General features: G+C 40.1%; 1 protein-coding gene across 4 annotated transcripts in view; it reads left to right on the top strand.

Annotated features, from left to right (window-relative positions):
* ARID1B (AT-rich interaction domain 1B) overlaps positions 1 to 26685 on the top strand; it is a 324803-nt gene that overhangs the window by 201187 nt on the left and 96931 nt on the right. For all 4 annotated transcript variants that reach the window (XM_054279185.1, XM_054279184.1, XM_054279183.1 and 1 more), the window contains one exon: positions 24215 to 24458. In XM_054279185.1, coding sequence (XP_054135160.1) covers positions 24215 to 24458 — 244 coding nt within the window. The remainder of the gene's footprint in view (positions 1 to 24214; positions 24459 to 26685) is intronic.

Raw genomic sequence — 26685 nt, 5'->3', positions numbered from 1 at the left:
CAGAACTATATCATGAGAAGTTACACAAAATGAATGTAATAAATAAGGAAAATCCTCCCTATCTTGTTAAGTTTCATTTTGGAAAGCAAGGATGGGAAGATCACCACTGATTGAATGTGTTTGGTATTAAATCTGCCAGTGAAAAAGAAATTATGCTGGGGTAGAAATTTGAAAGCGGTTTGAAGAAAATTGGGGAGCAAAAAGATTAGGAAGAAGATGAAACATTAAATGCTATTTTAAAATTATGATGCATTCTGGCTGAAACAATGTGTAAGCTCTCAAGTAATTAGTACAAGGAAGTAAAAGCAACCCCCTCCCTTTAGACCAAAATAGGTATGTAGCTTGCCTAAACTTTACTTCCAGAAAATCTTGGGCTTTTGTCATTATGTGCTATTTAACCCTATACTGGGTAAAATTTGTAGTTATGCACAGAGCTAACAAAACAGCAGGAATGCACTATGCTAATGGTCTGGTTATATGTCTAACTGTTCTTTTTCCTCAGTAGCATATTCTTCTCTTCTCTCTTCTCTTCGCTCTTTGGAGCTGAACTAGAAAATATGCTCAACCTGAGTCTGCTACCACTGATGACAACAGCACAAATTTAGTACATCTCAGTTAGAATTTCAAAGAAGATAATTTGGCTGTTAGATTTCAGAAGACTTTCCATGTTTGTAATACGTTTGAAAATTTCAACTGTGCTGACGTAACACTGTGGAAAATCTTCTTTTGAATTCAATTCATATCCTGATTTCCCAGGGCACGATTCATGCCCTCAACTTCTGGCTGTTGAGAAGATCTCAGACTGCTGAGCTGATGCCCTCCTGCCCTGTGGGCAGATCCCAGGAGCACCCTCAGGCCTGGGATGGTCCCACCACCATCCACAGGTAGCTCCTCCATCAGAACATGGCTCTGAATCCCAGAATGGGATTAGCTATGTGCTAATCTCAGAGCAAGTAGCTCACCTAAGATTAGTCCTGCACCATCAGTTTGAGCACTTTGGGGAGGCTGCACAGGAGCCCATTAGCCATGGGGAATTTCTGTTGATACTCTCATTTGCTCAGATTGAACACAGGAGATGGCAATATGATGTTAATTTACTTTTGTCTCTTTGTTTAGCTAGTGAAACACTTGTTTTATGTTCAAATAGATAGGTAGGATTTTAATCTAGATGTATTAAACAGACAACAAATAAAAATTATGCTTTGTGGGCATCTCACTAGTGTTGAAAACCAGAAAGCTAATGTCTGCAGTAAGCAGCACCATCTAAAGCAGTACCTAACTGTGTTAGATCTCATAAATCCTTTATACTTAAAGGAAAAGAAATTCTGCTTGCTCTAACATGAAATGTAAAACTTTGTACCTCGAGCAACAAACCCATCTGTCAAAGCTAGTCTGTAAAGCAGAGCCCCGCTGGATGATCTGAAGGGCAGAAAACAGCTGTGCTGTATTCCAGGCTGGCATTTGTTAGCAAATAGTCTTTGGGTAATATTTATCAATGCGCTGGTCTTCCTTTAAGAAAACCCGAACGGGTTGCGTGTGTATGTGCTGGGAAGTTTAGCCCCAAAGAATAAGTTTGGAAAGGCAGAAGGAAATGGAGACCTGCCAAGCCTGTTGGCTGGAGTCATGGACAAGAGCAAGGCCTGTCTGAACTGCCACTCAGTTTTTATTCTGCGAGTTTGCAGGGTTGGTGATTAGAGTGGCTTTCGCCCAATTATGCTGTGATTATTCCGCTGCACTGTAATTGACTGGGGAGATATGCTAATACCTGTCATTTGGGATGATAAAAGATGAGCGGAGGACGCAATGCATTATTTAGCTGGCTGTGTGATAGATGAGGGATGCGCAGAGTACTTTAATTGCTGAGAAGAGAGGTTAAGCTGAACGAACGGATGAATTAGAAATGAGTTTTTTTATGGCTTGTGGAAAAGTGAAATAAAGGGAAATGTGCTTTAAAACTGTAGCAGCAGATAGAAGCAAACACGACAAGACGCGGTCTTTTAGGCAGCTTACTTCCATAATTTAAATATATAAGACAAAACACGGTTTAGTGTTCAGTAAATAATAGTAACAATAATGATAAGAAATGCTCGGTGAGTTCGTATCCTTGCCAACAAAATCGTTGTAAAAGGAACTGTTTTTGTTTGAGGTAAAATTTGGTTATTTGGAACCTTTGCAATTTCTGTTGCAGTTCAGACCTTTAAAACCTTATTTCTAAGGGCTGTGGTACCACTGGTGAATAATGTTTTGTGTGCACAGGTCAGCTATAGATTTACATAAATAATATCACGCATTACACATACGTATATACACACACACAAAATCTCTCGAGTATTTGTGTTATACAGTTAATAAGTGCACAGAGAGAGAAGTGAGAGAAAATGAATATTCATAATGGTTGGAGGAGTGTAATGATACAATTAGCAGGAGTATACAAATAACTCACAAGTGACAAAGCTCTTACCCTTTGGGTGGGAAGGTCATTAGAAACTGTATCTTCTTTAAAAAAATAAAATAGCTAATGAGAAACAGTGAAGGCGTCCAGTAATTTTCCTATTGTGTCATTCTTTGCATTTACACGAGCCTTTGCCTGTGGTTCAGAAAAATATTTGGAGTTTGTTGCACAAAGACATTGGATAGGTTTTTGGAAAGGACTTCCAATTCGAAGTTAGGATAATAAGGTATCTGTCTGCGTTACGACTGAACCTTTATAAAATGGAGGAAATTATCTGTGGTGTGGTTGACTTGTTCCCAGACCTGTCTAACTGCTGGCAGTCTCCTGCTTGTCCATTGCAGTGAATTCATTTTTTCTAGAAAATACTGGCTCTCGAGTCATTATTATTGAATGGTAATGAATTTGTGTGGAATATCATGCCTGCAGAGCTGGATGCCAGCTTGAGGTGGATGTGGTGTTGTACATGTATTCTGCTACTGAAGGAGAGATTGCAAGGCCTGATCATTCCTCCAGATATATTCATCACCTTGTTCTTCTTCATGGCTGATTTTCATCATCTTGTCTGGGGACTGGCAACTTACTTTACACTATGTAGTCCATTGTTAACCTTCTTTTTTTTGGTTTTTTTTTGGTTTTTTTTTCCTTAAGTTAGTTTTTAAAGAGCAGTTTATAAGGCAGTTTGCTGCTTTTATACAGCAATTTATATTGCTATGTGCTGGTTAGTATAATTTTTCTAAAGTGACCATTTGGGTTTCAAAATATAAGTGCCTCTGGTTGCACCTTGGCTTCTTTCCATTACTTGAATGGATGCAGCTCTCAGAAAAGCTGTGCATCTTTGAAGAAAGAAGAAGTAAAATGCTCTGTTATTGTTTTATGGAGTGTTATATAGAAAAATCTTAACTTTTAAAAATCCCTTATTAGCCATTTTTAAGGATGTTACAAGAGAAAGTTTATTCTATGTTACTTAGTTTGTGATATAATATTCAGTGTAAAAGAAATTGATTTTGTGGTCCAGAGAGAAACTCAGGCAGTTTTGCTTCTTGAGGTGACAGCAGTCAGCTTTGGGGAGCATGAGCAATGCTTGGCACGCTGTTGAGGTCTTCAGCATTAGTGCAGAGCCAATGGAGGTAACATTGTTATAGTGTGGTCTAGTGTAGTAGGAGTTGTGATCCCAGCCCAGCAGCGCACAGCTGAGAAGAGGCTGTGGAAATGAGCAGGGGAGCTGTTGTTCATGGTGCGTCCCAGGTGGGAGTGGGTCCCTCCAGCAGGTGTTCAGAAGCAGCAGGATGAACCCACACATGCATCAGGCTGGGATCTGGTAACTTCTGACATGAAAAATCCCTTTCTTTTGGCCTAAACTCTTCTGCAGTTTTTGTGGTTTGTGGCCTCTTGGAGTTTTCATCCGTTCTCTGGGTTGTGATGTACTCCTGCAATTAAGAAGGGAGTGGGGCCCTGCCCTGCTCGTGTGCAGTGTCAGCACCTTGGTAAATTATCTTGTCCAACTGCATAAACACAGTCAGCTGTTCATCTGCTTCTCTGAAGGTGTGGGTATATACAAGGAGGATAAGGCTCCTAACTTTCAGACTTTTCTAGTCCAAATTCCCTGCAAAGCACTACTTTCACTTTTATGCCATGTACAAAGCATCCGAAGACTTTCAGAATGTTGTAGCTATAAAATCAATGTGCATGTTAGATGATTTTCATACTCCTTGAACAGTAGATTTTAACTTGCCCAGGAAGATAAAAATCACTTACCATACAACAGCAAAGCCTTGCTGAGAGTGAGCCATTTTTCACTACCCAGCTTTACCAATCAAAGATTGCATTATATGTGTTGTGTATATACAAATGTGTGTATTTGCATAAACATGTAAATATATGTAAATAATTGTGTAACGTATGTAAAATTTATCTGTTATGTGAACAAAGAATCCATACAATTAATATCTGTATTGAATCGTGATGTAAAGGGAAAGATTACTTCAGTTATAACCCAATATACCTGAACTAAACGACTTGCTTATGATCAGCTGAAATGAATTATAGGAAGGAATAGAGTGCTAGATGGTAGGAGGTAATCTTTGGGGTTTTTTTCTTTAATACATTGTTAGGTCAATTGCAAAATATTAGTCCCCAATTGTCACTTGGCTTTGTGCTATTTCTCTACATATAAGTATCTATAATTTAGATTCTCAGGCAAAAATAACTTTGTTTTGTTACTGATAAAAGATGAAACATATTTGACTGACATTGTTGGAAATAAGCGATAAGAAACTTTAACAGATCTATCAATCAAAACAGCGGTTTTATTTCTTGTATTATTAGCTCCTGAGGCTTTGCTGCAGCGTGTGAGAGGTAATTTCTTACTGTAGGCTTTTCTTGCTGTGCACTTGATGTACTTCTGGGGTGGGTGGTGAAAACTGTACATTTTATTTTGTTTTCAGCATTTCAGTCATGAGGTTTTGATGATCTCAGCTTGTTTCTTTAGTAGTTATGTCTGGCTATGATCTAAGAAATCTTGGAAACCCACTAAGGCAATAGAAAACAGAGGTCAGGAGAGAACGGAGTCATTTTTTAGGCTTAAAAACATTGGGGGCGGGAGGGGAGCAGTACTGCTCTTACAATGCTTTATGAAAGCAAACCAACAACAAAACTTGAGCATTTCAAAGCATCCTTTCCTTTTCATAGTTTTCCATCAGGGCTCTGTACACATTTTGCGTGCTTCTCTAGGCTCCGTTTGTGAAGTGCACTCTGGATGCCGTGAGTGATGCTTGTGGTGGTTTTTGATCCCCAGATCAATCCCAGTGATGGGATTTTATTGAAGTCTCCAGTGGGTGAAACACGAGACAAGGCATCAGAAGTTTCTTTGATAGTGCCTGAGTAGCACACTAGAAGAGGTAGTGATGTCATCCAAAAGAAGCTATTTGGGAACCACAGAGTTCAGGACTGGAGAGAGCACTTTCCTTGACTCATCTAGCATGAATGTGGACCTGGTATACATTTTTGTTCAGAAAGAGGGAGGGAATTTCTCCCCCACCCCATTTTTTACAAATAGTTTTAATAACATTATCCCAGAACCTTCCATCTTTGAATTTCAAATTGCTCAGCTATATAAAAATGAATAGTCTCAGCTATGCCTAAAGCCAGGCACGTGATTCCAGGGCTTTGCGTTGGACAGAGAGGTCTCTGTTCATGTAACTGTGCAAACAAGCACACACACATGTACACAATATACATACAGTAAGAGTTTTCTTATCCCCAGTGGAAAAAGGCTTTTTGTGTTTTCTGAAAGGAAAAACTAGTATTAACTATAAGAAGCTAGGTCCAAGATTTGGGATAGAGATGTTATTCTGAATTGACAAGAACAGCTGTGAGTTAGAAAGAAATGTGTAGGGAGAGTAAAAAATAACCATTCGTTTCCAACTAACAATACCATTTAAAAACTTGGAATTTAGATGACAGTGTAGTATCTTTCTGTCCTGTGAGAGCACTAAACTGTGAGTGGCTTTGCTTTATACTTCTTTATAAATGTATTTTTTGCTCTGTGTTAAACTTATTTCAGAAATTACTAAGTGATTTGATACTTAGTCAGTAATGCCTGTGAGCAGTAATTGCTGAGTCATGGTACAAAGTTAGCTTTTGGTGGGAGATTGAAGGGGAGTGTGAGCAGCATTGTATTTTCAGCTTCAAGAAAGACATTCCACCAATTCTAAGCAGACATGGGGAGCAGAAGATGATGCTGTTTGAAAGCGTGAAGTTTTGATTTTTTTAATTTATTTTAAATGTTTCAAAGGTAATGAAACACTTTCTAAGAGTCTAAATGATTTTAGCGGAAAGGGAATGTACTTCTGTGGTTGTTGCTTAATCAACATCTACTCTGCCACTTCACATCAGCTTCTGTCGTTTCCAAGTGAATTAGTTCTTTGGGCAGCACGTTAAGAGGAAGTGTATTGTTCTTGGCAGGGCACTTGAATTTCTAATTACCAGATTCTTGCCTTAATTGCAATTACCTGGACACCCAGGCAGGGTGAACTTTTGGAAAAGAATGTAATTAGTCCAGAAGAAACCTTGCTGCCAACTGCTTGTCTGGATATCTACACTAAGCAGAACCTTGATAAGTTCACATCTCTGCAGACGAGCTATCAATCCATTGAGATGCTGCCCAAATGTTGTGCAAATCTGTTGCAATGTCTGAGACCTGGTGTACACTTAAAAACAACTACTGGTTTTCCTATTCCTGCCTGAATTTAGGAGGGAGAGGGATGTCTCTGAGAGAAATCTCATCATTTTTTGTAGGTGCTGACCAATAAGGAGTTCATCACATGCAGAACTTGTTTAAATAAGTGGCAATAGTAAATTGTGGTCTACGTGAGATGAGCTGCACAGAGAAATTTAATTAAGGCAAAAATAAACAAATAAGTCCTTTATTTCTAGTAATGTTTGTTGTGAGCCATTCTTTGCATACAACTACAAAAGCAAAATGTTGCCAGAAATTTTGCAAAATCACACTTTTGAGCAGAGGTGGAGCCATAGTGAGGGTAGTTGTGAATACAAGCATATCCTGATTATAAGCTGAAATCACTTGGCTTAAGGGCCTCTGGAAAGGTTTGCTGCATCAGGCTTTTATTGTCAGCTCCCTTGTGTTGGCTCGCAGGAAAAATTAAACTTAATTGATGAAAAATGAGGGAAAAGAAATTAAAGAATTACTACTTCAAAAAAAAAACTACTGAAAACCATCTTTCTGTAATTGCAACCTTTTAGTAATGCAGCTTTCAGATAATGTTGCTGATGAGGAAATTGAAAAACTTATGCATTAAAACATTTTATGTACTTTGGGGAGCTTTGTTTCTTTCCTTGATCCCTTTAATAAAAAAGCCCAAACCTCATAGAAACATTGATGTGATTGATCCCTTTGAGGTCAGGGACGGACACACTTTGTCTCCGTGCTGGTAGCCAGTTGTAACATATCGGTGTCACTTATTGATGGACTGAAAATAAGAGAGCCCCTCAGATAAGTGCCTTCTGTTTGTATAGAGAGAGTTATAAAACTGCTTTGTTCTTTCAAAAATGCAGTTAAGAGCTCTTCAAATGAGCTGCTCTAAGGCAAGGCTTCCCAAGCGCACATAATGGTGAAAGGCTTGTGGTGGGGAAGGGTGGTGGTGGTGTAAAATTCTTCCAGTTGCTTTGAAATAACACAGGGCTAGAGGAGATGAAGGAGGTGGGCTGATGAAGCCCTGGTGAATAGTTAACTGGTTTAAATTCAATTACTGGGCTGTTCAAGTCGTTAACAAGTACATCAATATGGTTTTTATTAACAAAAGTTTTCCTGTCACATATGGTGTGGTTGGCAGCAAGAACTTACTCTCAGCCAGCCTGGTTGCAGACAAACCCCATTCACTCAGATCCCAGTGGATGTTGCCCATCCCTCACTTTTGCCAAAATAGAGCTGAGGTTACCAAAGGCTTTGGGAGGTAATTCAGGAGATTCAAGGTCAGCAAACTTGATGGGCTCAATACAGAGGATTTTACGCATTTTCTAAGTTTGGCCCTTTTGAAGAGAAGGTGATGTAAAAAGTTTGTTGCTGTGTTTTTCTTATTATTTTATATCTCTGCTCCCTGTTTAAATTTGGCTGTTCTTAGTTTTAGCAGCCATGTTCTTTTTTCAGTCAAATATTGTTGGAGAAAGTCACACTTCTCTTTCTCTTTGTTTTAGCTAGAATATGGGTTTCTATACTTCTTGTGCAAGAAAATAATACACATACTAGTATTGGGCAGAATATTGGAGAGAGTATGTGATACTCATGCACACAGGCAAGCAAAAGTTTAAAAGACAATTTGTAATTTTCAGTTGCTCTGCTAAAACACTGTGAAATCGTTTCTTTCCAGGCTTCTTCAGCTCTTGGAAAATTAAAGTATTTTTACGACGTCTCAATCACTATTAAATTTGAAAGGCCTTGGCAAGAAGCCAAGGCTTCTTGATAATGAACATATTTTGAATATCAGATAAGCAGTTTCTCTTGTCCTTCAAAAATAAATAAGGAAGTGAAGCCTAGATGTACTAAAAGTATTAAGAAACAAACAACAAAACAAAACAACCCCACAACAAAACACCAAAAAACAAACCCACAACTTTTAGGATTTCTTTAATGTTTTAAATTTTGGCGGTCTTATAACTGTAGCATTAAAAGAGTTGCATGTGAGGATATAGCTCCCTACTTGTTACAGCTAAGCAGAATGCATTAGATGTGAGCTCAGTGACCACTAGTCATGGCCATGACTTCTAGCATCAGCAGAGTTGTTAACATGTCTTTGCCTGGTCACTTCAGTCAGGAAGGTAAAGACCTTAAAAGTTATTTTTAGCATTGTCTTTTTTTTTTTAAATTTGCACATTTGCCAGCAGTATTTCTTTTTTCCTCTCAACCTTTCACTAGGAACAAGCAAAAGATATCTTTTATTTCCTTCATATTTTTATGCCATTACTGCATCTCTTTCTGTACTTCTAAATATACTTCCTCATACCTTTCTTTCCAAAAAAACCCACATAGTGCATTTCAGTATTGAAGAGCACTGGCAGAAAAAGGAAATTTGTAGCTGTTTTAATACATACATGGCAATGAGTGGATGGAAAAGATGTAACTGGTAGTTATGCAGTTCCCTGTAAAAGCAAATTAAACCACAGATTCCAAAAAGTGAAAGTGGACCTGGGTAATATTTTGCATCATAGTTAGATCAGGTCGTAGTGTTTCTAATTGAAGTCGTGGTGCACATTTTGAAGTACTAAGTTGTACCAAAAGCTGGCATGGAGTCGAATAATGAATCCCTTCAACTTCGCAGCTGCTCAGAGTGAGCAGAAGGCAGTCTCTTCTGAGGATGAGCTGTTTGCCCTAGGATGATTGCTGGTTTTGCACCTAGGCTAAAATGCATCTCTTACCATGTGTATCTGCTAAATTGTGTGCTGCTAAAGTGAGCAGAGTAGACATTATGATTTGCACTTTGCTTCCTTTTGTTTTGGATTCAAAGGCCATCCCTAATTGATGGAGGTTTCCTTTACGATGCACTTATTTTCAAATCCATCATGCAGTGCTTCTGCTGCCCCTTGCCTTCGTGATGTGCTGGTCTTTGACCCAGAACTGGTAAATGAACCCTGCAGGGAAATCATTAGAGAATTGGAACGGTTGCAGTGGAGGGACCAAGGGTCAAACCATTACCTCCCTGTAGGACCGTCGACTTAAATTGGACTTCTTGCTTTTTGGAAGCAGGTCAAGTGTCAGGGACGGCTGAAGTGGTCAGGTACAAACTGATACAGATCATGGACACAGTTTGGGGGTTTTAGCTTAAAAAATTAGGGCAACACAGGATGGACTTAGTCTAATGATGCCTTCTCTGTTTCTCTCCTCTTTTCTCCTCTTAAAAAGCAAAATTAAAATCCTGAGGAGTCAATGAGAGCCAACACTCTGACATTAATGTGCTATTTGTGATCTTTTGGAATTCATAATTTTTTAGAGTAGATAGTTCAACCTTCTTTGTGTTTTCTTGCTGCTTTCTTTGAATGAAAAATAACAAATGATATCTTGTAACAAGAAAATTCCTCCAATAATTCTTTTGAAGAATATACCTCCTGTTCTATTTCCCCTTTCTCAACTGTTCTTTGCATAATTTTTTTATACTTTTAATAAATGTAAAATGACCATTTTTAGACTGTATAAAATAAATATTTTGCACTCCTAGAGGAAAAACTCAACAGTAGTGCATCTATGGCAGTGAAATATGTTGCTGGATATGACAAAATTATTTAATTTGGAAATTTGACATCCTTTAAATATTTCTATGTTTTCTATAGAAAAATCCAAGCATGTAACTTGTAAAATAAGTTTAAGATATCAAAAGTCCAAAAAAGCTGTGGATGTCATACTACTGAAATATGACCAAAACTGCTGAAGAACCAAATAGATGGTACTAAAAAAAAGAAGAAAAAAAGATAGGTGTGTGAAACTTGTAGTTCTTCTCACTGTGACTTCAAAGTGCTGCAGAGACCCCTGAGAAACACCTTTCTCCTTGTCTCTGTCCACTGCCATTCGTAGCACACTGCAGTTAGTGGGTTTAGGTCACTTTTTAAGTTCTGTGAGGAGTTCTCCTTTTCTGAAATAATTATTGAGGCACAAGAATTAATACAAATCTGTGTTTGAGTGAGATCTTCTTTTGAAATGGGTGGCAGAGCAGTGTTTCTACAGAAGTAAACGTGTTTTGACCAGGGAAGATAAATTAATTGCAGCATGTCTGCTACGTAAATGTTTTTAAAATATTAATAAGAAAAAAGTGAGCAAAGGGAAGAGGCTAGAAACAGAGCAGCATCTCCATGTCTGTACTTGCAGAAGGGGCTGCTGCCTGCACTGTGCCCTGGCAGCACCTTGCCTACTGATCAGGTGAGGCTGAGGAGCTGACCAGCTGGAAACTGTTGTCCTTTCCTCTATCTCCTTTACTTCCAGCAGCTCTTTCCCCTGCAGGAGTGTGGAGCCAAGAGGCACAGCCTTGCTGGTGTGCAGAGAGAAGGCTCTTCCCTGGCACCTGCGGCTCTCTGCCCGGCAGAGGCCAGTTTAGGGCCGGCCGTTCGGAGAGCAGCTCCTGCGTTCCTGCTGGCACAGGGAGAGAGGGGCTGCTGCCCTCCTGCCAGGGTGGGCTGTGGGCAGAGGGCACACACAGCATGGCCAGCAGCCCCCTCCCTGCCCGAGGTACAAAGCCTGCCTCAGCGCAGAGGCCAAAGGGAGTGGGCTGGCAGCCTCTAGAAGTTAAACAGGGAGATTTTTCATTCACAAGGGCCGTTCCAGCAGTTCCTGGTGTTGATAATGATGAATGGTGTGGAATGAAGGGCTGCACAGCTAAGGGAAACAGTTCTTTGAACGTGGCTTTGCTGCTGTAATGCATCAGGACTAACAACCCGACTTCCTCTGATAGCAGGTGATGGGATAGGGAGCAAACTGGAAGGAAAATTGTTTTCCCAGGCTTCTTACAGAAAGCGTGCAAGGCACGAGGATTTTTGCTTGTCAGTCATATAGTTTGCTTTAAAAGGCGAGGATCTGAGTTTATAGTAACAATAACGTTGGTCAGATTTTAGGCAACTAGAAGGATAGACACAACCATTTAATGTACTGGTACATTGGTGTTCAGTACAGTTCACAAGAGGGAGCAATATTTTGGGGGGTGGGATAGGCAGGTGAGTAATTACATTCTCTGTCACCTATCTTGTGCTGGAAGGAATGGTGACCAAGAAGTATTTTTCCAATTGCTAGGCATCCCCTGCGTAACATAAGGCCTGTTATTTTATTTACTTTTTATTTACTGGCAGTGTTTCCAGGGTTGTGAACCTTTGAGCTTTATTAACATATTTTCATTATTTTTTTAATCCCAAAGTAATAAGTAGAAAATAAAACCTCTCCAGAGATAGCATTGCTGATTTCTTGATTTCCCCTAATATTCTGAAAAGCACTGTATCTGCAACTTGAAATCAGCATGCACTACATGATAGTGTTAATTTATTTCAAATGTGTCTAGTTTTACACAGAGCTTACTTTTCACTCATCTTTATTGGTATGGATATAGGTAAAGGTGGGTATGTGTACGGGAGATACGAGGTGTTTTCACTCAGCTGTTTGTTAACCTCTGACAGGTGATGAAGAATCAACATTTGCACTCTCAAAAAACTTTAATTTCCTTTTTTTGCATATTTGTACCCCCAGAGTTACTGTTTCTGCCCCCACTCTGTTTCAAAATTCAGTAAGAAAAGAAACTTAACACTAAATGTCACTTTATAATTGCAGTAATGATCACACAGCTGTGCTTTCCTAGTTGTATAATGCACGTCAGGATCAGTTTAGGAGCTCAGCCTCATTTCCTGGCCAGATGTAATTCTGGTGAGCATTATTACAGTAGTAAGGCTCTCCTCCTTCATTATGGCCCTGGTCTCAGGGAGGCCTGCATGGCCTCACAGAGGCCAGCATAGAAGGGTGTTGCTGCAGCTCTGGATTAGCTGAGTGTAAGGTTGTGCCAGTGCAGGGTGCAAACGGACAGAGCAGCTACAGACAGCACAGCCAGCTCAAGCACATGTGCCCCTGTGTGTGTGAAAAAAAAAGAATAAAAAATAACTTAGGTGTGCCTTTCTTTCTAATGAAATGTTGTCTTTATTTATGAGCATGAAATTCTGAGGAGGAGCTCTTACACTTAAATGAACCTGTGAGCAGCCCATAGAAAAGCAAGTGCCTGCAGCGCTAATAATGAGAACTGACAAGGCGATCCTGCTGTGTTTATTTATGACCTTCTGCCTTTGTTAGCTCTTGTGAGAAATTCCTCTCTAACCATAACAATATTGCTGGAGCTTGGCACTGCACTGAGGAATCCTACGGTGCCCCGAGGCCGCCCACTGGCACGGGTACAGCTCGCAACAGATTGGCACGGTTGTTGAAATTTTCATATGTTTTCCCTTTATTTATTTTTTTACTTAATTTATGAGGCTGTTTCTTCCTGTGGTACATTTGTTTGTTCTGACAAGCATCCTTCAGAAGTATTTTGAGACTTTGCAAAGATCTAACTTACTGATTTGCTTTTTCCCTCTTTTTTGGTTGTCTGTCTAATGAATAACTTAAAGGTTGAATTAAGCTGTGGCTTGATAGTTCCATCAGGTGGATCTTAGAAGTTGTGGTATGTGTAGTTGTCTTTTTAAAGAGAGGCAGCAGTGTATAAACAGTGGCCCCATTTGTAGGCTTCTGCATAGAAGACTGTGAATAGGGAACTGGGGCAGGAGCTCAGGCAAAACTGCTGCAAAGCAGCAATGACCTTAGAAGCCATGCAGCAAAACTTTCATAAGGTTAAGAACAGCGTTCCTCTCAAGTTGTAACAATTACAAACCATCCCTTGGTACAGATGACTCTTTTTCCATCCTTCTATCAGATGCACTCCCCAAAAACCTTCTTGGCCCAGCTCCCTAAGCTGTGTTGCAAAGCTCAGACAGGCATGGAGGATGGAGAATCAGCAATGGGTAGGGCTGCACCTGAAGGTCTGGCAGGGCTAAGTCTCTGCTTCCTCTTGCAAGGACCAGGAAGCAGTTGTTGACTAGAGCTGCAGTTCTTTTGGCTTCCCACGGGGGGAAAAGGAACGGCCAGAGAGGGGAGCAAAGGATCACTGCCTTACAAGATCCTGGGAAACCCTCTTTCAAAGAAGCTTCCAGCTGCAGCTCTTTCTTTTTCCACCACTATTGTTTTACCTGATGTGTTTTTCCACAACATTTATGAATACAGTCAAAATTCAGTGCCACAAGAATACAGATCAATGGGGAAAGGAGTTACTTTTTATTGTATTTACAAATATTTTATACAAGTGGCTTCCAAGTGCATTGTGGGCTGTGGCACTGCAGTGGTGCTTGCTGGAGGAAGCTGCAGCAGGGATGTAGCCTGGCAGGTGTTGGACAAGGACAGTTGGCACCTCAGGGGAGGGGCTGGGTACATACTAAAAGGCAGATGGAAGTGTCCTGCCCAGTAAGGCCCCACCAAGTGATCATCCATTGTGGCAGTCACATTTTTGAGAACCACAATTGCTGTACACTGGACATCCTACCCATGCTTTCTTGGAATTTTTTCAGCCCACTTTTATTAGCATTGCAATGAAGAGGTAGTTCTTGCAATGCCAACCTCCTCCCTTAAAGAGAAGGAAAATTTTGGAAGAATGGCCAACTACAAGCTTTATCTAAAACATGTCAGGACTCCCTATCCCCTATATCATAAGCTGCAACATTGAAGCATGCTCAGGCACACAAAACCCTCAAAATTCCCCATGGATGTTTTTTCTTTGTATGATACAGTAATAAAGAACAGTAGTAGTTGATCTGTTGGGGTTTTTTTGGTAGATTGCTTAGTACACAGTGTTTAACACTTCTGTAGTGACACATCCATTTGTGTCTCTTCCTTTACTGGATTTCAGGAGTGCACCTGAAATTATGAACCTGTTGGATAATTCACTCAGCAGTCAAGACAACCCTGGCATTATCTTAGCCTTGAGATACCTCTTCCCATGCCAAAATGGTCCTTAGCACTAGATGGGGAAGGGTATTAGTATTTCAGAATTTTTTCTTAATGCCTAGTTGAAGTGCTACAAGTTATGCTTCCTACTTGGCTAGTCAAAGCATTATTTCAAAAAGAAAACTGAAGCCAAGACACTTTTCTAGAATTTCAGAAGCCTTTTGAAATTTATATAGAGGTTTCTGAGACTTGAGTTCTACATAAGTTTGTTAAAGCTGTATCATCTCAAAATACCACATTCCCTGGCCACTTAATTATTTAGCATGCCCAGCAAGCACTGAATTACTGCAAAGAAATGTGAATTCCAGAACTTGGGGTGTTTTGGGAGCCTTGTTCCAGCAGGCACGTGTGAGAAACAATCTGAAAGTTTATTTTCTGCTCTTTGACGGCATGGATTTCATTTTCCCATCTTTTTCCAGGTTACTGGAGAATGTGAATGTGGGAGGGGTTGAGTGAATAGCTCTTGAAGAGTAATTGTTTGGTTTTGCTGCTGTGGTCCACAGACCTCAGAAAGAAGTAAGCAGTTTGAGTGTGTGGCTGGGGGTGAGGAACAAAGCAGAGGCAGAGTGATCACAGCCCCATGCATTTGTGACCATACTGATGGTCAGACTACATTCCACTGAGTTACATTGAGTTCAATGAAAATGAAGAGAAAAAGGAACAAGGAGGAGAGGATCTTGCATGAGGATGAGACAATGAGCCTGAAGTAGCAAATTAACCTAAATTTGCTGAGGTAGACCTTAAAACATTCATTTCTGCCTGTTACCCCAGTATAACATTGCATATCCAGTATTTTAAATAATACTTAATTAATTAATTAATATTGTTCTCTGAGGGAAGTCACTTTATTCAGTTCCTTGAAAAGGCTGTCTTTACAACATTTATCAGTCTTTTTGATGTATATATTTTTCTCCTCCCTGATTCAAGAGGAAGAGATGGAAAGTTAACAGAGCACCTGTGTTTTTGAAGTTTAAGATGTGTCTGGGGCTTATTTACCATCTCATTGAATTGTGGTATTTGGTTACAGGGTGTTGTGGGAGAGAGAAGAAAGAGACCCGGTATGATGCATGCACAAGCCCTAAGCTAATGAAAAACTATGTTTTGTAGATCCTTATTCCCACGGTAACCTGCTGGGACAGACTTCTTTTATCAAACCATAACTCTACAAAGGGTATTAATATGAAAAAAAAAGAAAAAAGGCAAGTGCTGTGGATCAAGGGTTTTTAAACCTTGGGCATACAGGTGTATTGGTTCAATGCATTGTTTAAGCCCTTTATCGTGCTCCATGCATAGGTGTCCTTGGGCTGGCAAAGCAGCTCACTTGTTATCAACTTGCTAATTTACTGTGGCATGACAATATCTCCTTTCAGTGATCAGTGGGCAGTTGGTTGTTGGACCAACACTTCATTCTCTCAGCTGCAGCCTCCAAATCAGATAGTATTGTAGGTCCAAAGTTACAAGCACAGTTAGTGCCTTCTGGATGCCATGTGGGATGGGATAGTCTGAGAAACACATGTAGAAAGATGTCAATTAATAGTTGCAAAACAGGTGTGTTGTGACTCAGGGTATGTGTGTAGTAGTAAACAGTAAGGTACATGCAGCCACATGAGGTTGTGTGGTCATGTTCAAAGGGCTTCTCCTACGGGAGGTGCCCAGCACAGATCTATTGAGAATCTCTGCACTGCAGTCTCTGGGTGTGTCCAGATGAGGCATGGTGTGAATTTTACCACATCACATGTTATGGTATTCTGAAGTTTTGTTTGTTCCTTTCTGCTTGAGCCACACCTGCATAATATCAGATTTTTGAATATATAGTCTCAAAGACAGATGGTCTATGTCTGACTGAATGTGCTACATGTTTCCAAAGTATGATGGCCAGAGTAAATGGAATAAAGGGACTAAGCAGTACTTTCTAAAGCATATTGCTGCTGCTCTTGCTGAAATGTTTGGTCTCTTTCAGATCTACCTACCTATATGTTCTATTAATAATGTCTAGTCTTTTTCATATGCCTTTGCTCAAATCTGTGTTTGTCTTTCCTGTGATTTGGTACTCCTTCCTTCCTTAGTCTGATTTCTTTCTACATCAGCTGTGAAAGTAGAGTAAGTAGGTAATGGGAAGAGGAGTGGCAGCTGCATGGTGTTTTCCCTGTGGCTTTTTGATTCTGAATTCAGCATGGCCAGAAGCACAGCCAGGAGAGCAGTCTGGGCTGGTGAGCAGGGTGGTCATGCAATGTCCATTCAGGTTAAATATCAGGATGGCATCACTAGGCTTGCTGCATAAAGGGAGAAGGATAGTGATCCCCAAAAGAACAAGTTCCAGAGAGCTTGAAAGATTTTGGGTCAGTACACAGTTTGCTTAATTCAGCTTCTTCTCTGTTTTATTCTGCCAATTTAGTCCGTCTTGTCCCTGTGGAGGCAACTGTAGGCTACATGATCTAGAAAATGGTTGTAATATGAAGAGAAGCAAAAAAGGAAAGTTGTTACATCTCACCTCACTGTTCTTTATATGAAAAACCCTTTAGGTTTAACAGAAGGAATTTCATGTTTGGGAGTGGTTAAGTTTAGTACTATGCATGGGAAGTAGTATGAATAAACTGAATTTTATTCGATTGCTGTTATGCAAACACAACTTTTCTTTCCTCTTCATTGGGGCCATTTGTTGTGGTTTTCATTGATTTGGTTGTTTTAAAGGTTGATGGTTTATTGATAAATGATGCTGTAGCTACAAGAGTTGTTAGCTGGGAATTTTTCTTTGCTACAGTACTGAAGAAACAAATGACTCCTAAGGGTTTGTGGCTTTTTGTTTTTAAATTTTATTTCCAGAAATTCTACGTGCTAAGCATTCTGCTTCAGAGATAAACAGGGAAGTTTGTACCTTGAGAGATGCCGTGTTACTGTTTTTCTGTTCTGGAGATTTACTGTTTATTTTCAATATTAAAAAGTATCCTTGTCAGACAGGCTGTGTGTCCTCTGCTTTACAGTCCTTGTTAGACTTTGTCAATTTGCTTTGATGGCACATGGGTCATTAGTATTTATCATTTCATACACAAGAGTCAGTGTTTATAAACCAGTGAATTTTTGCCTTTAGGTTACTTGATGCAGCTGTAGGACTCAGGAGCCCCGTCCTGGTAGCTGCCAGGGAGCTGCAGACCCTGCAGTGAGTGGCACTGGGCACTGGCAGGGGGCAGTGTGGCTGGTGGGGCCTTCGTCTGGTGCCTCATCAGTTTTGAATTCCTATATGCCCCAAGCTGGTTTTGGTGTAAAGCTCTTGTCTGGACAAGCAAATAACATCCCATTATGGATCATTTTATACACAGAAATGTGATTGTATCCATCCTAGCAACTTCTTCTCATCCCATGTGTGACAGATATGGCAAGTCACGTTCTGTTCTTGGATTCCTGTATCCCTAGGTCAACAGCTTTTTTTTTTAGGTAAGGTTGTCTTACAAAAAACAATCCTTTGCAGTAAAAAATTACTCTTTCTTTGAATGAACAAGTCTTTTGCTTAGCAATTATGTAGTAAGCTGTGATTTGAATCTGTTTTTCCAATGAGATGACTTCTTGAAGACTGATCTAATTCCAGGATCTCATAGATTGAAAGGACATCAGACAGGGCACTGGCACTGTGTTGTTTGATTGCACTTCTTCTTGGTTGCTTGAGTGAATATAGGGCTTTTGGGGAAAAGATTTTTGCATCCTCAGGGACTTGCCTGTAAAACTTCTCAGAGAAAATACTTGATACTGATCAGAGAGAGTGCTTGCACCACAGTTCAGTAACCCAAGTTATTTTGGGAAGCATATGAGGTCCACAGAATGAAGGGAATATGTTTAGCAAGTGGTGCATTGTCAATAAATTTAGTGCAAGACACTAATGTTTTTATCATATACTTAGAATTCCCTTCCTTTAGAATATTCTATTAATAGTTTGTGACGTAGAGGTTAAAGTTAAAAATCTGGTTAAAACCACTGAAACATATAATAAGTGGAATTAAGTAAGATTTTTAGGTAACACGAGTATCATAAGAAGTACCTCTGCCTAGCTGTTGTCAAAGTTTGTGTTTGTCTTGCAAGTGAAATAAGCCCTGTCTATAGAAATCAAGCTTTTTCCTCAGGGAGGTGTTTGTACTAGAAGTGGTCTTCTCTACTTTTCCTACTGCAGACCTTGATTTAACAAGATTCAGAGAATGAACCTTGTTTTCCCACAGAATTAATTTCAGTAAGGCATGTAAAAGGGATTTTGGCAGAAATGTAATGGCAGCCCTGCTGTCTCCTGATAAACAATTTTTTAAGGATGTGTGTTAGGTACATTTTTTGTGCTTAAATGAGGGTTATTATGCAGCTGGTGGAAGGAAGATACCCATGTTTGGGGTGGCAGCCTTTGAAAAGAAAAGGATTTTCCACGTGGTCCCAGTCCTTGCTGCGCCCGTGCGTTTTTCCGGTTGCGTAGGCGCTGGGAGGCTGTTAGCTCGCTCGCTGCTTCCACAATGTGACCAGCAGGGCCTTTGGAAGACTTCTTGAAACATGCTATTATAGGCTGCTTTGTGATGAAAAGAGGTCTTACAAATATCTTGAAATTTAAACAGAGCTATTGTGGGTTTTCCTTTTGTGTACATATGTGTGTTTGTCAGCCAAATCATTTGTTCAAAGTTAATCTCAATTACAGAGCATATTGTTCATAATCCCCCATGGCTCCAAAACAATAGCAGAGTGTATGTCTGTTTGAATATATATTTACATACTTACATGTGAAATATGTTTGCTTGTATATATAATTTTGCTTCTAAAGTGGTGATTCATGTTAAAGAGATGGATATTTCATGCAAGATCCTGCTTTTTGAGCAGCACCATCCTAGGGAAATACTGCAGGAAGGCCTGAATGGAATGAGCAGGCTTTGATCCTGCAGCCAGTCAGTTGATGCAGTTCCCTACGTGCAGTACTGGGATTCATCCCAGCACAGTGGATGGTAGGGTAGAGTCTGGGGTGTTCAGCTACTTGGAGACAGTAAGGTTTTGTGTGTCTTTAATTTTAATATCTATGTCTTCTATTTTAATATCTCTGCTTTTCTTCTACTCCCTGAGCATAAAGGAACTGGTAGGCAAGAGCTGGAAAATTTAAATAAGTCACAGGTTGTATGTGCTCTGCATAATCCCCACCAGAGAGCCCCAAACTGCAGTAACTTCCTAGAGAACTTGGGCTGTGATTTAGTGGCGTAGGATCTCCATGAGCAAGGTGCCCCACATTTTCTCCTTCTGCTGATTTCAGAGAATGTGCTCATCCTTTTATAACTGTAAGTATTTAGCAAGGGATTCCCTTAAAATCTTGGTTTGTATCTGCTGAGACATTGCTAAGCAAAGCTTGCAACTGCACAAAGTATATGCAGTGTAAATTTTTGTTCCGCAGTGAATGCTGTAGTCCTGTCACAGTTGGTGTGTAAAATTGTGGAGGTATTGCTGAGCTACTGTAGTCTCCCTGTTGCTGTTTATTGGATCTAGGTGTGTTCCTCGAGTAATTAATGTTATTATATTATATATGGGTATTTGTAGGGGTTTTGTTCCTGTGGTCTCTTTGTAGCTTTGTGTTTCCTGGCACTGTATAAACAGTTTGATTCCTTCTACCCCTTGTTCAGCTCTTGTTCTTGTCAGATGGACAAGAAAAAAGGTCATGCATAGGTGGAAGGTGAGGCTAGAACTGAAGACAGTTGAAGATAAACACTTTGCTTAAAGAGATCAATCCTGCGTGGGGACATTTCAGTTTGTAATCAAGGTACTATGCAGAAATGAACTTTGAAAGCTGGTTAGGATGTCTGGGGTAATACAGGATATAAAGGTAACATAGACAGTACAGAATTGTAATACAGATTTGTAATGGGAGGGAGAAAGAAAGTATTTTGTCTTTCATTTTTTTTCTAAGATTTTATGTCAGATTTGAAAATACAGTCATAACAATACCATAGATAGGAATAATAAGATTGCTCTACAGGAAACACAAGAGTACTGGTAATTTTAAACTTGCTAGATTTAACTAGAAGAAATGAGCGCTTTCCAGAAAAAACCTCTGAAAAGAGGCAAAATTTAAGGCATGCCTTAGGGTATGGGGACTTCAGGCCCTTAAAAGAATCCCAGCAATTACCTAACCTGCCAACTTTCCAACAAGATAAATGGAAGCACTGTAGCTTGAAGGTGCCTTGGTTTGAATGAGATGCAGTAAGTAAGGTCTCTCTGTTCTTTACAGGCATCATAGATCTGATACTACTTATAAAAGAAGAATAGACTTGGTGCCCTGCTGACTAAATTGTCCTCTAGAGGAGTATTAGTTACAGAGCTTCTTTGTTAACTAGGCTGTATGCTTAAACCTCTGTGAATTTCTCCTATTAGCAGGCTTCCTAATGGCTTTACATGTAGATATGCTAAGTAATTGCAAGTGTATCCATGTAATTGACATATACAATGTGTATGTGTATACTATTTGATATATAAATAAATGTTTGTGATGTGAAATTTGCACAAATTCACTACGGTTCTGTTAAAATGAGGCAAAAGAAAGCATTAAAATGCTGATAATAGAGCAGAAGTCAACTTTCTGTTCTCCTTTCTGTCCAGGTGCTTCACATAAAGTCTTTCTTCTCCTTCTCTTTAATTTCCCAATTAGCTTCTTTATTTAAGAGAGGTGATTCTAAAGCCTCTGTATGCTGCAAGTTTCCCAGTTGCTTGCTTGCTCAGGCTTTCCACATTCGAAAACTAGGAAAGGCCTCAAAGTGTGTGTTAACAGAAAAGAAAAACAACAAAATCAAAACACACAACCCATATCCCCCCAAACAAATTAAAAAACCCAAACCACAATGTACTAAACAGCTGATATTTCTTATTTTAGCCCACTTGAAGACAATGTAGGAGATTGCGTTGCACAGCCCAGACTTCTAGATATTTAACAATCTTCTGTGCCATCCTGAGATCAACCTCTTTCTCCATTTTCTTCATGTGTCTGATGAGTGAACATTATTATTGCATCTTGAGCAGATACGCTGATTGTAAAGTTCCCCATTCCTGGGAGAAAATCCCACCTGGGAATGCAAAGCCCTGTGGGTGTGCTGTGCCTGACAGGCTGTTCCCTCAGCCTGCACTGCTTCAGGGTGGTGGCATGGCTTGGCAATTTAAATAGGCTGGTGTCTTGCACGTTTTCTCTTCCTTTTCCACCTTGGTGAAGGAGTTTCATCAGGTGAGTGAAATTGTTCCTGGAAAGCAGGCACTCAGGAAGATGCCTGGGACTCACCAGTTGTTCTGCTCTTGTGGAAGGCTGGAGAAACCTCTGTGACCTGACAGGAAAAGTGAACTTCAGTTCCATCCTGAAGTTTTGCCTTTGCCTGTGAACTGCAGATAATTTCATCAAGGACTGTGCTAATTATTTCATGGCTTTTCCATTATCCTGGCAAATTTGTTTTTTTCAAGTACTTTGGTTTGCCAACACAAATGAAAGCTTTACTCCACACACCCTTTTAAAACCTTTGTTATTCTAAACATAAACCTGTGTGCTTTCTATGTCTTCTGTCAGTTGTGTGCCTATCTGTTTTTTAGACAGAATTTATATTCCTTTAGAATAGGCTCTATTCTGCAACATTCAGTTTTCAGAGGTTTTTTATATGCTTTTCAGCAGCATTTGTTTTATCAGCACTTCCTGCAGCATTTGTTACACATGACGACAGCAGTGATTTGATTCCATTTAGAAAAACACCATATTATGTATGGAAAAGCAGTAATTGCTTACCTGTTTGCCAAATACATTCTACTGTGAAAAATATCTACTGTTGCTCTATGCAGTACCAAGCACTGTTATTTCTTGTTTACATTTTCTGCAGTTGAGAGTTCCAAAAAACCCCAATGAAAATAGTTTATTGCCCACTTCATAATTAAATTTCCATTTTACGGATTTGGAAGTCTACTCTTGAGTGAATGGAGCATCTACACATAGACTGAAGTTTTGGCCTTAATTTTTGCTTTTCGTGTGCCTCATGGCATACATGTACAGTTTCATGCTTGTCAGAAAAAGCAAAATTTAACTGTGGTGAGAGTTGTTCTTGAAGTATTTGTGGGAACTCCTCTGAAATAAGGCCTGCAAGATGCCCTGCAGAGAGCTGAGTTGGGTGGTTTGTATTCCCTGCCCTTACGGACAAGGAGGAATAAAGGGTAGCATTGCACAAGGAGGAACAACAGGCAGCATTCTACAGCCTCTAGTGAGTGTTAGCAGTGCTTCAACTGTTACTTCTCCTCTTCTGTGCCTTGGAGGCCTGACCATGTCCTGTCTGTTAGGGAACCTGGCTATGAGCCTCCCTTGCAATGGAGGCAGCCATCATTGGGCAGGGTTGTAACTCACACCGTGTGAGATCTGTCCCTGTTCTGTGACTTCTAAAAAACTTCATTTTTGTTATGAAAATCAGGCAGCACTAAGGCTCTGCTTCCTTTGCTCTTTGCTCAGGCAGAAACCCAATTCTTTTTGTGCTATTTGGACAAGGGGTCGTGCTGTCTGTACTGCAACCACTTGTATGAGCCAAACCAATGAAGTCAGGATGAGTCAAAGTAATGCACCCTTTCATGCCAGTTATTTCAAGTCTCAGGGGTCATTTCATTACCTGATCTATATGTGAGGTAGATCCATGACACTTTTTTGAGCTTTAATTTGCTATAGAAACAGCAACATAGTAACCTGTTCCTCGTGACCTGCCAATAGCTACAGAAGCATAGCAATATTGGCACCTTTTGGTTTGTATGAGGCTTTTCTGTGATGCTTGGGAATTAACATTTTTTCTGACAGTTGGGAAGCATGTGCTTGCTTTGTCACAGCATTCTTGGTTTTTCATATCTGATCTTAAAATTATTTAAAACCCCTAATTACTCCCACACATTCAGAGACCAGTATAACTTCTGTGTTACAGCTTGCGGGAATATGTGCAGCAGTTCATAGTTAGAATTCAAATGTGCTGTGACCTACAGAGGAAATTTCTCATTGAAAATGCAGCAGTTATGAGCTGAAATGGAGTAACTGTTAAGAAGTGTATTCAGATGAAATTGAAGAGAACCTGTGAGCTGTACATTGGTGTTTGGTGGAAATGGAGAAGCAGCAGAATACAATTCTTGTATTGCTCCTTGTTCCTTGGTGGCCAGCGGATCCAGTGCTGCTGCTGAGGGCAGGGCCTCTTCTCACTCCTTGTTGGCAAGGCAAAGGACCTGCAAGGGAGTGTTACAGAGCTGTGTATTTTACACTCTTCTCTCATTGTAGGGGTTTAGAGTGAAGTGTATAAGCTGTGATTGTAATGGTAGCAAACTACAAAATTAAATACTGTGTGAAAGTGAAACTGATGTATCATTTTCATTAGTTTTGGTATGCTCAGGCAGAATTTGTGGGATTAATTTTGAAAGCTTAATCCAGATGGAAAAGGTTAAATTCAATGCTGAATGAATTTGGTTCCAATTCATTTGTTGCCCTTGCTTGCTCTTTTTCTCAAAAGAATTAGAGATTAAGCAGAGAATTGTGCACACCGTCCTTGTTTTCTGCCATCATTTAACTACGTGTTAAATGTTAAAAACAACCTCTCAGTTATCTGCTGCAATAAATAAACAAATGAATCTATTGCCATGCCAGCTCTTGAGTCCTGTGGCCTGAGTATTCGTGCAAGCACTTATGGTCATTTTTCCTTTTTGCTCAGGATTTATCTGGATCCATTGACGACTTGCCGACTGGAACTGAAGCAACCCTGAGCTCAGCTGTCAGCGCGTCAGGCTCCACGAGCAGCCAAGGGGAGCAGAGCAACCCTGCACAGTCTCCGTTTTCCCCTCATGCTTCTCCACATCTCTCTGGCATCCCTGGGGGCCCATCGCCTTCCCCTGTAGGCTCACCTGTTGGAAGCAACCAGTCAAGATCTGGTCCCATTTCTCCAGCGAGTATTCCAGGTAAGTTTGTTCTAGCAAACAAAATTAAACCAATTGGTAGATTTATTAAATACATAAATAAATACTCCCATATTCCAAACTAAGTTATTTTCTGAGAGTCCTGCACTTTCAGGGCCTTTTTCTGAAAAAAATGCATACTTAAAGCAAAAGTAAATTCAATCTAAACTTCAGCTACCAAGCCTTCAGAATGCTCAAAATTCTGAACTTGACTCCACATAGGTTCGATAAATGTCTTTATCACCAACCAATGTGAATATTTAATTGTAGGTTTTTTATTTGCTTTGTGTATCATTTGTCACATACTTCTCTTGATTATTTACAGTCCTTATTTTGTTCTAACTGTGTATTTTTGTTGGGTTTGGCTGTTGAGCTTGAATGGTGGTTACAGACCTGCAGGTTGAGGCAGAAATTTTCTAACTCTGTATTGTGGCAATGTGATTTTTGACATGAATACAGAATATTGTATGAGATATTTCTTAATATTTGCAAAAATTAGCAAGTTACTTGGGATTCAGCCCCATCAGTAGTAATTGGAATACCAGTGGCAGGATTGATGCTTGCTCTCTTGTGCAATTTAGAGTATGACACACAATCATGTATATTCAGAAATTTGTGGAAATCTGTTAAGATACCCTGAAGAAAAAAATGGCATACATTAATTTCAGTTCTTACCTTATCCCTACCCATCTGGCATGTTACTTATTCCAGAGGGTCAGGCAGCAATTTGTATTTAGTATTCCAGGTGAGTTTATTCTCTTTCTGACGCTCAAGTTTTTTATTATCTTCTGGCATTTTGAATACTAGGGGAATTCCTAGGAGTAGGAGAGTGCTGACATTACCCTGGGGATAACATCAGTTGCTGACAAAACTGCAAAATAATAAACATGGACCTCAGTTAAAAGAAACAAAAGCAGAGGTGCCTTTTTGTTAGGTGATTTGAGTGTTGTTGTAAACCAAATGCTGGTTAAAATTCAGAGAGTAGAATGTGTTTTGGTATTTGATACAAAGGTATCTGTGTAAAATGTTCCTGCCTGTTTGTCTGCAGAGGTTAAACTAGATAAGCGGAGGGAAGTAAGCTCAGTGCACACAGGAATGTTTAGTACTAAATGTGGCCTGAGCATGTTGAGCCCTGATGCTGTGCATGCCCTGCAGTTATTTCATACCTCTACAGCCATTCTGACTGGCAGCACATGCTCAGGTGGAGCAGGAATTGTGGGGACAGCATTATATGCAGTGTGGTAGCTTTCTATTTCCAAGGTGGTTCCCATTGTTTTTGGTGTGGAAATCCATCTCTGTTGTTGAGTGAAGCCAGATAGTCCACCTGGCTGGAAAGGTAACATTTTGGCACAGTCAGATTCAGGTGAGTAAATAGATTGGCATTTCGCAGCTTGGTTGCTGAATGGGGAAAAAACATTGGGATGCTGAAAATAGCTTTATTGTAGCCATGATATGTAAGGATGAGCATAAGTGTGTAGGAGAGAGTAATAACTTTTATGAAACCACCTAATCCCCATGGGGTAAAAATAGAAGGTATATGGGCTCAGAGGTCAGGGTCAGAGTCAGAGTCACTTTATCGTTTCAGATGAGCCCCAAAAGCTCATTTTATAACTCACCTAGTGAAAAGCATTGTCTCTACATACAAACTGTGCCACCATTTTGCACGGTGGTTTTCTGGTCTGCTGCAGTAACACAAAAGCAATTCTTTCTCAGGAACGATTTTTATGAATGGTGCTAAATCAAAATCACCCTGCACTGTTTCCCTGTCACAGACAAGCTTCTGGTCTCTGCAGCTCTTGCTAAAGGTGAACTCCCAGACGTGAGCTAAGGCAGCGCTCTCCAGAGGGCAGCCGGGCAGCTGCGGTACCATCGCTGCTGCTGCTGCTGCTGCTGCTGCTGCTGTTTCTCGAGCTGCAAAGAGAGAAGCAAGGCTGCTATTTAAAGCCCTGTGATAGAGGAATGCTGCTGGGTGCTGGGGGTTTCAAGCCTTATGAATTAGACTGTGCTTTCACCTAAGTCTGTTCACACCATTGTTCTTCATTACAAGGACTGTGGTAGCTTTTATCATCAGCTGCATTCACGAGACCCTAAGAAAAAGTATCACAGAGCTTGTTTGCATTTCTGTGGCTGTTTGCAGCAGTCAGGTTGTAGACGTTTTTAAACATAGATTGTGTAGTACAGCACCTTGCCTTTAGTAATTTTGTTCTCTGCTATTTTCTTCTCCGTTCTC

The sequence above is a fragment of the Melozone crissalis genome, unplaced genomic scaffold (assembly GCF_028551555.1).
Source record: "Melozone crissalis strain CALT ecotype California unplaced genomic scaffold, PUWL_Pcris_2 ptg000027l_1, whole genome shotgun sequence".
Lineage (NCBI taxonomy): Eukaryota > Metazoa > Chordata > Aves > Passeriformes > Passerellidae > Melozone > Melozone crissalis.
Note: the sequence above shows the minus strand (reverse complement) of the source record. Positions and strands in the feature narration are given on the sequence as shown.